This window comes from Panicum virgatum, chromosome 4N (genome assembly GCF_016808335.1).
Source record: "Panicum virgatum strain AP13 chromosome 4N, P.virgatum_v5, whole genome shotgun sequence".
In the NCBI taxonomy this organism is placed as follows: Eukaryota; Viridiplantae; Streptophyta; class Magnoliopsida; order Poales; family Poaceae; genus Panicum; species Panicum virgatum.
The window spans coordinates 8184552-8196684 of NC_053148.1; the positions used below are offsets into that span (position 1 = coordinate 8184552).

At 45.5% G+C, this 12133-nt stretch overlaps 1 protein-coding gene across 3 annotated transcripts; it reads left to right on the forward strand.

Annotated features, from left to right (window-relative positions):
• Window positions 1-320: 320 nt before the first annotated feature.
• Window positions 321-5535, forward strand: LOC120670158. 3 transcript variants are annotated; one of them, XM_039950219.1, is made up of 3 exons: window positions 321-544; window positions 642-3632; window positions 5216-5535. In XM_039950219.1, the coding sequence occupies exons 2-3, from the start codon at window positions 3034-3036 to the stop codon at window positions 5220-5222; spliced, it is 606 nt and encodes a 201-aa protein (XP_039806153.1). In that variant the 5' UTR covers window positions 321-544; window positions 642-3033; the 3' UTR covers window positions 5223-5535. The 3 variants fall into 3 exon arrangements, with proteins under 3 accessions (XP_039806153.1, XP_039806154.1, XP_039806152.1); XM_039950220.1 differs by having other exon boundaries at window positions 2609-3632; XM_039950218.1 differs by having other exon boundaries at window positions 321-3632.
• The last annotated feature ends 6598 nt before the right edge of the window (window positions 5536-12133 follow it).

Below are 12133 nucleotides of genomic sequence, written 5' to 3' on the forward strand. Positions count from 1 at the left end.
TCATGGTTTTTCGCCCAAAACCTCGAGTCAAATTGGACTGTTACCTAGTCGCCTGATTTCGTACATCAGCGTGGTGAGACGAAAGCTCGATAATTTTGCAAGTTTTCATCTTGGAAATGGAAAAGGGGTTGGGTAACTGTGAGGCGTTGCGGAACATTTGATCATTTTTTTTTTCTAAAAGAACAAAACTGTGAGGCGTGCAGCACATGCGCCGTTGCTTTCGTACGTGGAGCCGCCCTCTGTACGGGCGCACAGTGACGTCCCTGGCGCGGAGTGAGAGGCGCATAATGCTAGTACTTGTTTTCTAGGTGCCGTTGGAAGTGAGGACTGAGGAGGGTGCTTGCAAGTCAGTCAACGGGCTCCCGCCCGCTCGAATGAGCAGAGCTGCTTCTTCTGCATCTAGCTCGCCCCTCTGCATCGCCATGCTCGCCGAGATCTGCTGCTATCCCCACCGGAGATGAGCGTCACGGCGGTCGGGTGCCATCGCCTGAGCTGAGCTGAGCTCCTCTTCTGCCGCTCGTGCCGTGGCAATTGGCAACACCAGGTTTGTCTGCTATCCCAAGACTCGTCATGCTGTGCAAAGCTGCTGTTTCTCTGCCCTTTTTGCTTGCCTCATCTTTTTTTTTTTTGACAAAATCTAGTAGGTCACTTTGTATACGAGTAGTTTCTGCCGAGCAACGCAATCCCTCGCTAGAGCCACTTCGATCGCCGGTAGATCTTTTCAAGTCGTGTTACTGTGTTAGGGAGCAACGAGGCAGCTCTTGGAAAAAAAGGAAAGAATAAACATGCATAAATTAAAGCTACCCCAGATCTGACTCTTCGCAGCCAAAGGTGCGTGTTAGTGTGTTACAGTAGTAGGTACACTGATTAACAATGCAGAATTTCCAGTCGCTGTCATAGAGCCGTATATGGTACCTTGAGATCTGCTGCTTCATCTGCTGATAAAAAGTGGAAATGTGGTTGTTGTTGTTGTCGTCATCGTTGTTTTCTTAAAAAAGATGCTAAATTTGACATGAGTGTTTTAAAAGACTCCAAGACATGAATTCTAGTGTCTTAGTTTGTGCTTTATGATCAGAACTGTGTAGGGTAAGGAACAAAAGTGCCGTGTTTTATAGCCTGCCAACACATGATTTTTTTTCCTTGTACCTTGTTACGGCTAGTTTATACAACATTAATTGCAACGTTTTGGGTTCTTTTTTCTTTTTGAAAAGACGGCGTAATTAATATTAGAGCACTATAGCCTGCCATCAGTGGCGGAGCTACGTGAGCTCATCGGGGTCGCGGGACCCCGACGAAATCTGTGAAACCCCACGTAAACTACTTTAGATCTCTGCATTCGATCCCGACGTCCTAATGGAGCCGACCGGTGGCACAATCGTTTGGCTTCGCCCCTGCCTGCCATAACACCAACTTTTTCTTAGCATAAATTTAGATATAGCCTGAGCCACAAATGTTGAAGCTTTTTTTTTGAACCACAAATCTTAAAGTTATTTGACTGAAACTACCTAACACTTTTTTTTAAGAAATTACCTAAAACTATGCAGAGCTCTAGCATGCATGGTACACAAGGCTTGGCAGAGCAAAAAAGACCCAGTATGTTCCGAAGGGGCCGCTGGGCTCCCCTCATGATAAAGTTGGGCTCTGTGCTAGGAGGCGGGCTAAAAGGAAAATGGGTGGGTGGGTGGATTGACCCCTAGGCTGGGCTGCTCCTAGCACAGCGCAATTTCACTCAGCTATTACTATTAGGCAAGCATGCTGCGCTTAACCGTTTCAGCCTCCCCAAGTTGCTTCTCATGTTCCTCAATCGTTCCGGGAAAAGTTTGGGCAGATACCCCGAGTGTGGGTGGGCATAATTAACCGAGAACCGAACGAAATAACCGAAATTAAAAAATTGGTTTTTTATTCGGTTCCAGAAACCATGGATCCGAAATAACCAAAAGAAATTTGATTCCGACTCTGGGTAAATCCTCTGTTCCTAAAATTTTTTTAGAACCGATCGGTTTCTATTTTTCAGGAACCGAATTTGTTGAAAAATTAAGAAACCGAACCGACCGAAGAACCGAATGCCCACCCGAGCCCCAAGTCCTGAGAAATGCATGTCCAATTTGCATGTTGCAAGAAACAACAGCTAGCTTTACACGTGCTGGCAGTTCACCGCTTGGTTAGTGGGTTTCTTTCAGCTTATATTTGGTTGATTTTGAAGGTTAGATTTTTAAAAATCTAAAAATCAGATGACTCCTAGAATCCATAATGAGAGTTATTTAACTTTTGGATTTATCAAAATCTTCAAAATTGGTAAGAATCTGGAACAATTGGGGCTAATGATGAGTCAGGAAGATTTGTCCCGAATCTTTCAGTGTCACTCCATTCCCTTACCCTGTTCCGTTTGAGTTATACAGCGTACTCCCTCCGTCCCAAAAAATAAGTCATCCTAGAAATTCTAGGACAACTTAACAAGAAGGTAAAATGACCATGTTTGCCCTTGTATATTATTCATATTTGGCACTAATTGATTCTTGTATGCGTATGCACTTTCTAAATAGAGTAGAATGACTTGTTTTTTGGGACAAATTTTGAATCCTAAGGTGACTTTTTTTTGGGACGAAAGGAGCAGGCGTTTATCCGTTTGGCATCACTGACTGTCTGGAACCAGTAAAAAGCAGCTCGAGCGAAGCTTCCGTCGTGGTTCGGGAAGCCAATGCAAGGCTATTGCTTTCCAATTTGCACTGACACCATCACGGCATCCCAGCACACGTAGCCTCGCCACCAAAGACAAAACACTCGGTAAAGCGGGGGGCATGGCCGGCTCCCAGCGCGTTCACCTATCCCCCGGTTTCACACGAGCACACGCAGCGTCGTCGCACGCGCGCCACGCCAAAAAGCAACACGCCCTCGCTGCCATCGCCCTTCTTCTCCCTCTTGCTATATAATCTCCTCTTCCCCCTCGCCATCAACCACCCTCTCGCCCCTGCTCAAAGTCGTTAAACACTAGCTCAGCCAAGGCGGCCTCAAGATCCTGCCTGGCTGAACACCATGGCGAGAGCTGCTTTCACCGCCGCCTTCGCCGACCTGTGGGCGGCGATCACCGCCATCCAGCTCTACGACCTCCTCAACCTGCAGCCAGGTGCGGGTGCTAGTGCTACTACACCATCCGCTCAAGCCTCCGCGTCCGTCGGCGACTTCCAGATCTTCCAGATGTTGGTCGCGGCGGGAGGTCTCTACGCCGCCGTGGCGCTCATTTACCGCCACGTCCACCAAGCCGAAGCCGCGGCCGCAGCGGGCGCCGGCAACCGCCGCCGCCTGTCGGGCGGCGTGGTCGTCCTCTTAATCGCAGCGGTTAGCCTGCTCGAGTTTTCCCTGTTCGTGCAGGAGGGCGCCAGCGCCGTCGACGTCGTGGGCGCGCTCGGCCTGGCCGCTTTCCGCGCGTTGCCAGCTGCCGCGACGGCGACGTTCTTTTGGGGGATGGTGCTCATGCTCATCGTCGTCGCACACGTCCGCACCGGCGGAGAAGGAGAAGGCGGCGCCCTCGTCGGAGAAGGGCAGATCCAGGCAACCGTGCAGCTTGCCACAGAGATGGCGTTCGCCGCGGCGGCAGCACTCGTCTGTCTGATGACCATGGCTCTGTATGCCAAGTAAGCTCCCTCAACCCTTCGCTCTAGTAGCTGTAGCTCTGATCCTATATCTCCGGCGCCCTACCGCCTTGTTGTGGCAGTGTCCCCCTCGTCGTTGGGCACCGACGAACCTGCACCGCCGAGGAGTGCGAGCGCATGATCGCCAACGTCGACGTGGAAGGCGACGGACGCGTTGGGTTCGAGGAGCTCGGCAAGGTGCTCGCGCAGATCGGGGAGGGCTGCAGCGCCGAGGAGTGCGAGCGCATGATCGCCAACGTCGACGTGGAAGGCGACGGACGCGTTGGGTTCTTCTTCTTCTCCTCCTCCTCCTCCTCCTCCTCCTCCTTCTTCTTCTTCTTCCTCTTCTTCTTCCCGCGAGATGGCCGCCATGATGGACGAGCTCGACACGGACCGCGACGGCTACGTGGACCTCGGCGAGTTCGCGGCGTTCCACGCGCGCGCCGCCGGCCGCGGGGACGGCGAGCTCCGCGCCGCCTTCGACGTCTACGACGTCGACGGGGACGGCCGCATCACGGATTCACGGCCACCGAGCTCGGCAAGGTGCTTGCGCAGATCGGGGAGGGCTGCAGCGCCGAGGAGTGCGAGCGCATGATCGCCAACGTCGACGTGGAAGGCGACGGGCGAATCGGGTTCGAGGAGTTCAAGAGAATGATGGCGCCCCAGGGCAGCCACCACCTCCCGGGCGCGCCGCTGCCCCCACCCCCAGGTCGCCTTCCGCGCCGCGCCCGCGGCCACCCGCCGCAACGCTCAAACTCATCTTCCCTTTTTGCCTCGGATATTCCGCCTCTCCGGCGGTCACACCTCCTTCTGCAAATCGCCCACCACACCACGCACTGTCTGCGACGTCCGGCAACTGATGGCACGCGCCCCATGTCGCCGCCGCGCTTCACCTACGGCTACCCGCCGCGTCACCGTCTGCTGCTCTTCCTGCCTTGTTGTGTGAGTGGAGCCGCCGCCGCCGCCGCCGCCTCATATCATATCCATCCCTAACGACCTCTCTCCGACTGTCACGTCTCCTGGACTCGTTCCGCACGCCGCCCACGCACTGCGTCTGATGGAGGCGCGAGCACCAGCAGCTCGCCAGCCCGTCCGCCGCGGCTCAATTCATGTGCGAGAGGAGTGGAGGACCCCCATTTCGAGGCTCCAATTTGAGTTGAGCGCCTAGGCTGAATCAATTATCAGCCGTTGGAGGCTTGGAGCTCACGGCGGAGTCACCGGCGTCGATCTTGCCCACCGCCGGCCGGTCCTATTCATTGCTAGGCTGCTAGCTAGTAGCTGTATGATGACGCTCCATCCGAGCTTCACGTTTTCATTTCTGCAAGAATAACCATTGGTTAATTAGCATCCATTTTTTATGCAACAATTATCGATCAGCCGTTGGGCGTGATTGCTAGCTACTGCGCGCCTTACCGGTAGACCTGGTTAGCGATGACCAGCCAATTAATCGCAGGACCTTTTAGGATGCAGAGATATGTGATGCAAATGCAACAGTCTTTACAGTTGATTTTTTTATGCTGTCGCAGTGTTCAGTTAATCTGATTGCATATGGATGATAAAACCTGGGCAAATCTTGTGTACTGCAGATACTAGAACGAAGCTGGAGATGTGCTGGTTGGGTTTTGGGTACAGTCAAAGATTCATCTTGGGCGCCAGCATTGTCTTCTACGGAGCATATATACGTGCATCTCGGCAATAAATTTTGGCCTGTGTGTAATTAATTATAATACGAATGTACTGAATATTTCTGTGCTGCTTGCTTGGGACTACATGAGTAGAGTGAGGGATGGTACTTTGAACTTATGCGCCTGTTTTAACCGGAATGTCTATGCCTTCTATAATCATTCGAAGCTATCAGGATATGGTTATGTGTGGATTAATATGGTGAAAGTTTTTATCTGGTGCATGTCGCCTTGCAGATTTACCAACCTGAGGTGCTTGTATTATATTGGTGTTCTGGTATGCAAATGTCCAAATGGGCTGTGGTTGCCTTGTGGAATAGATCTATTGCTTCCCATTTACAGGTTCAAACTTGGAGCTATTAGCGGAACCGGAAGAGCAGCATCATGAGGAAAATTTGGTTTTGAGCAGATCCAGGTTACTCACTTACTCTGCATTTACATTTTTCTCTTTTGTGGTTTCATTTTGCAGATCCAGGTTGTGTTCATATTTCCTGTTGCGAGGCACGAGCAGGTAGAAATTGACAAATTGACGGACAAGTGCATATTCGTTCAGATCCATCTTGTTCATATCACAGCCCGGAGATACGGCATGACGATGCTGTAAGTGTTACCTCGAAACTTTTCTACCATGAGACGATGATTGATCATTTGTAAGGAGTATAATAACTTGAAGTGTGACAAAGTTGTGCTAATTTGTTGCAGTGAACTAAACTTGCCCTAGTTGCCTTTGGTGTCATATATATATTTCTCGCTATACATCCCTGTGTAGCTGTATTCAAATCTTGCTGTGGCTAGTTCTGGTACACTACTTTCGCGATACTATAGTGATAGACATGGATCCTTCTAGGTTTATAATGGTCTTCATAGGCTTAATAATGTTCTACTCATGGGATACCTTTTTGAAGATTTTTTCCTGGTTTCTGTTCAATTTGGCGGTTAAGAAATTCCCCTTTCCTGTTAGCTGCGCCTTTAAACTTATCTACATTGTTATGGCCATGGTTTGGGACCATGGCATCTGGTTTCATCATTGATATATTGCAATCTGATTGTGGCCTGTTCTTGTTCATTATCTATTTACCGAGATTGGTAGCTATTGTAGCCTAAAATCTGATTTTTTTTTTGTAGAGAAAAAAAATGCAGTTGCTACAACTATAAGATAGATAGATGTACTCATTTTTTATTTAATAGGGCTGAGCCATTTTTTTCCAATCTCCAATTTTGACCCTGAAGAAAATACTAACACTACTACAAAAACGTTGATTTGTCCCGGTTGGGAAACCGCTGTTGTCCCGGTTTCCCAACCGGGAACGCCTGTCCGGGACAAAAGGGGGTGCCCTTTTGTCCCGGGTGTGGCAACCGGGACAAAAGAGGACTTTTTGTCCCGGTTGGTAACACCAACCGGGACAAAAGGTGCAGCCAGCGCCCACGTGGCTGGCGCACCCTTTTGTCCCGGTTGGTGTTACCAACCGGGACAAAAGGTCTCTTTTTTTTCATGTTTTTTTTTCTCAATTCTTTTTCTATTTCAATTATACTTTTGCATTTCAATTAAACTTATGTATTGGAATTCAGTGTGTATGATCTCCACTAATATATACATATATATATAGTTACTTATATAATATTTGTCCTAGATAGTTTTCATATATAAATTAATTCACTTATATATATATATGTATACACATATCTATACATGTGAATTCCTTTACATATGAAAATGTCTAGGACCAATATTATATAAATATATATATACACATATATATTATTGGAGTGCTTATATATATAATACATACATACTCCATCATATTTGCATAGGTATATTCGTTCTTAATTACATAGTAGAATTCGCCTTTTGGAAATTTAATACATACATACATACTCATAAATAGAAATTTAATACATAGACACACATATATATTTACATAGTTATATTCGTTCTTAATTACATATATACGCGTATATTGTCATATTTACTGTGATTGTCAATATTAGATATTCCATCATAGTAGAATTCGCCTTTTGGATCGAGGACTTGCTCAACAATAAATCCGGAGAATTGTTCTTGAATCGCCATAATCTTTTCCTCCGGTATGAGTTTATCACGCATCTCCCCGACCTATGGAAAAAGGGGATAATTAATTTCGACTAATTAAAATACGAGTTCAAATATTAACAAGTTTTTTTACTTACTTCCTCCTCCCAATCTGTCCAGCCCTTTGGAGGACCTACCAGACCATGGATGTTCTCGCATACATAGTATGCGCACAATACAGTGCCTGGTTTCTGCCTCATACACTTTAAGAGAGAAGAAATTATCAGGTATTTACATGAATATATAATAAAACTAATGAATCGTGCAACGAATCATCCAAGCGCGTACCGGAAAATCTGTCTTGATCTTCAATTCCTTGTCAAATTTGCCTGGATGATTTTTAGCGAATTCTTTCCAAACCCTGTGCATGATTAGAACAATTATAGTCAAGTAACAAAGTGATTCAAATTATCGGTCATGGACGGAGTAATGGTAGAATTACTTTTTCATCATGTTAAGAAGATTTTCGTATTGTTCTGGAGGTCTCCTCAATGAGTCCATAACCACGAGTAGGCTCTTCTCGGGAATTATGACAATTAGGACAAAGTGTTCACTGCAAGATTATACGGAGGCAGTTCTTGGTAGTTAAGGTTTAAACAATTCGATTATAGAATAGAAAGAGTTAGACGGAAGGAATCACTCACGCAAAGTTGTAAGGAAACAATATCATTTGCTTGTTGTGATGAACGCTTATGTACTTGAACAAGTTTTGGAATATGTCATCGGGATTGTCCCGTAGAAGCCTCCAATTACAAGTAATTGGGTCGATGAAGCCGAGGTGAGAGTATCCTTTTCTTCTGCAAGTATGTATGGATATGTACAAATATGGACTAATAAGAATTAATAACTCATGATGGTTTACTTACAATTCACAGGTATATGATGCTACCTATTTCCGGTAGTTCTGTTTCTAACAATACCTAATGCCTTGCTAACATTTACTACATTCGACAATTGCCAGAATTCTGGTAAAAATTATCTACATAGTTATTGTTCCACAATGCTAGATCAGTGATCCATCTATTAGTAGTACCTTAATTTCTTCTGGTAGCATGTTACTGCTCAACCTTTAAATAAATTACTTCAAAGCTCAAGACGCTGAAAACAATAATTAGCTCCTGATCATAGTCATTCATTAATCGATTCTAACACTATCAGATCCTCCATGTCCAATGCGGTGCGCAATACCAATAATACGATGAAAGACGAATTTTTTTTACAACAGCTTGCTAGTATACCAATGCGCGCGCGGAGTGGAGGCCGGGGGCGGCGAAGACGAGGGCGGCGGACGTCAATGGCGGCGGCGCTCGCAGGGACGACGGCGCTCGGTGACGTGGGCTCGCGCGGCGGGGCTCTGGGCGACGACGTCGACGGCGGCGGTGCTCGGGGAGCTCGAGCGGTGGGGGGAGCAGGGGAACGGACGGCGGGAGGGAGGAAGGGCGAAGGAGGGAGGAAGCTAGAAAATATATGGGGGGGGACTTTTGTCCCAGGTGAAGCCACCACCCGGGACAAAAGGACCTTTTGTCCCGGGTGGTGGATTCACCCGGGACAAAAGGGGTTTTTGGGCGGGCCGGGAAAATTCCCAGCCCGCGGCCCACCTTTAGTCCCGGGTAGATCTACCACCCGGGACAAAAGGGGCCCGTTTTCCCTCGTTCCCGCCTAATGTTATGTTTGTTTTTGTTTTTTTTACTTCTCTTTTAAAATTGGCTTTCATTTGTTAATTCAGTTAATAAAATTATGATTCCAAAAATTATGGAACAAAATTTCTTATCTCTATATAAACTTGATACACGCAACAAAAATAATTAATTTTCATTCAAGTGATTGGGTCAATGAAATATCTAACTTTTTTGAAATCATATTTGTTATTTTGACCATGCAAAAATATATTAGGTGAAATTTTTTTTCAAACTGTTGCTTTTCGATAGAAAGTGGATTCTATCACGATATTAACATTTAAAAAGTGAATTTTAGATAAAATTAAGCAATTTCATGATATTAATGAGTAGTGTGTGAGTTTGAGAGATAGTGTGTGTTAGTGAGATTGTGTGTGTTAGTGAGAGAGTATAGTGTGTTAATGTGAATGTAATTTCATGAAATAAATAAAATTAGTTGAGTAATCCATTATTGAATGAAAATTATAATTGAGTCTAGTAATTAAGTGAAAAATATATAAAATAATATAAATAACACATAAAGTATAATTGTACAGTACATATATAATAAAAGTATTTGAATTGCGATTATGTTTTTATACAATAATATACTTGTTTCGAAATCCCTGAAAGGTAGTGCCATCACCGTTGGATGGAGATTAACGACGTATACTTGTTTCGAAATAAAGATTTTTTTAGCTTCTAGATGGTTTCAATGTGAGCCTGATTAAATACATCACTAGAGTGTCAAAATAATCCATTCATAATACAAAAAATTCTATAATATACTCATTTCATTAATTCATTCACGAATAAAAAAATCAACTATCCACGATATGGTCATATATACAAGTACATCACATGAAGTATCTACACTCATTCTAAAAATTTCTACTATCCATATACTCATCTAAATCTAAAAGAAAATTACACCTACATATGCAATCTAGCTAGCTAAATGTCCAAGAAATGAGCTAGCTACACATTTTCTCTATTTCTAAAGTATGAAATGAGCTATACAAGCCAAGGAAGAAGAGAAAAACAAGCCCCAAACCTTTAGAGCAGATGGATGGACGGGGAATCAAAGATCTTCACAAATGTGGTGAAGAAATGAGCAAGAACTTCTCTATCCCGAGCCAAGAACAGCAAGAAAACAAGTGAGTTGAATGGCTCGGGCGGGGGGGAGAGGGAAGGGGATAAGGGGCGCAAGGCCTTTTGTCCCGGTTGGAGGCACGAACCGGGACAAAAGGGGGGACTTTTGTCCCGGTTGGTGGTTCCAACCGGGACAAAAGGCTACGCGGGCCTTTTGTCCCGGTTGGAACCACCAACCGGGACAAAAGGCTCCAATTTTGTCCCGGTTGGTGTCTCCAACCGGGACAAAAGGCCCCCGTCCCCCCGCTGGCCCGGCTAGCCGTTGGACCCGGGACAAAAGCCACCTATTGTCCCGGGCCCAAAGGCTGCCGGGACAAATGGCCAGGAACAAAGGCCTGTTTTGTAGTAGTGTAACGAGTCACATACAAAGCATAGCCATTTTATTAAATGATTTATCAATTTTTATTAAATCTTAATGCACGCTCTCCTCAGTTTTTGTTGATCTGATGTCCTCTTCATCTGTCCCCGTCTAGTAAGGGATTGCGGTTGTTGTCAATTACATGGAACTCATTTAAGTCACAGGTTGGCAATAGAAGTCATGAAAGTACCTGATTAAATGGCATTGAACAGCAGTATAAGTTGTGAGCTTACACCCATGAAGAAAACATTTGAGCGCATGCATCAGAGGGGTACCAGAGTGGTGCAAATTTCCTTGAGGAGAGGTTGAAGCCGGAGTTAGGATAGATATTGATTTGTTTTTCTTTGGGGTTTGAGCAAACAAAGACCAGGACGAGCAATTAGTGATCCAGGTTTGCAATCATGCTGAAGAACATGGGTAATTGGACGGTGATAAGTAACTGTGATAGCGAGAGTCTGCAATTAAATTATCATGGGAGCTAGCAGCAGGGTCTTGATCCGCTACTCGTAGAATAATAATAGTTACACTAGCTTATGACCGGATCAGCACCAGGCGTGCGCTTGCGGACTTTTGCCTATATCACTGTCATCACAGATCGACCAAAGGCAACGTGGCAGCGCCTTAAAATCATGATCGAAGAGATGGTTCCATCGGAATTCATCCGCGTCGTGTGCCTGGCCTGCGAAAGTAACCGCCCGTCCCCGTCTCCGGTCTTATCGATCATTTCAATTTATACTCCTGCCTCACTTTTTTCGCCATAGAAATTGAAGTGGATATACCCTGAATTGACCTGGGATGAGCTGCTGATGACAAGTGGACCTTTTTTTTTGTCTTTGGGAACTTTCGGATCTTTCCGACCCATTTTGGTTGTGGACTAGAGTAGCAGTTTGTGCTCCTGACAGAGTAGCAGTAGCACCACAGTTGTACACGAAGAACATTCAGCATGCTGTTAAAACGCTTTGCGCCCTTGAAAAGGTGGAAGCCAATCCAACTGTTGAGCCGGGATTGTGCATTTGGTTGATGGCGCATAAAAAAATTGTTACTGGTTCCTCGAGAAAAGAGATTATCAATACAACTATACCAGGTACTACTGAATTAGTTGGAGATTATTAGGTGAACTGGATTAGGGCAACTAGCCAACTAAAATATTCTTTATTGGCGTTTTTCAGTCCTTTTTTTTTCTTCCCCAAATGGAGCACCAGATCCAGGATGAAAGGGGCTAGTAGCATTTTCTGTTTGGATTCGCTCGGAGGTCCAAGCTGAACCCTCTTGATTGGCGTGGAAAGGGAAATGCGTGTTGCTTTCGTCTGTCCCTTTCAACGAACTTAAAATGATTTCCCATCATCGTACTCGTACCAGTACGTGCAAGTATCACGCAACTCTAGAATACTACACAACTACACTACAAGATGCCGAAATAGAAAATTTCAACAACATATATCTTGAAATGAGCATAAAGCGGGAAGCAACAAAAAATAGACAATATATTGATGCGTGATACTCCAACAGAACAACTCTAATTTGAACAAACAGTAGAAAGAGCTCTCTACCAACTCTCGAACTCAGGA

What these genes read in the sequence shown, in the direction of transcription:
- LOC120670158 (XM_039950218.1), top strand. Translation starts at nt 3,034, where the DNA reads ATGGCGAGAGCTGCTTTCACCGCCGCCTTCGCCGACCTGTGGGCGGCG.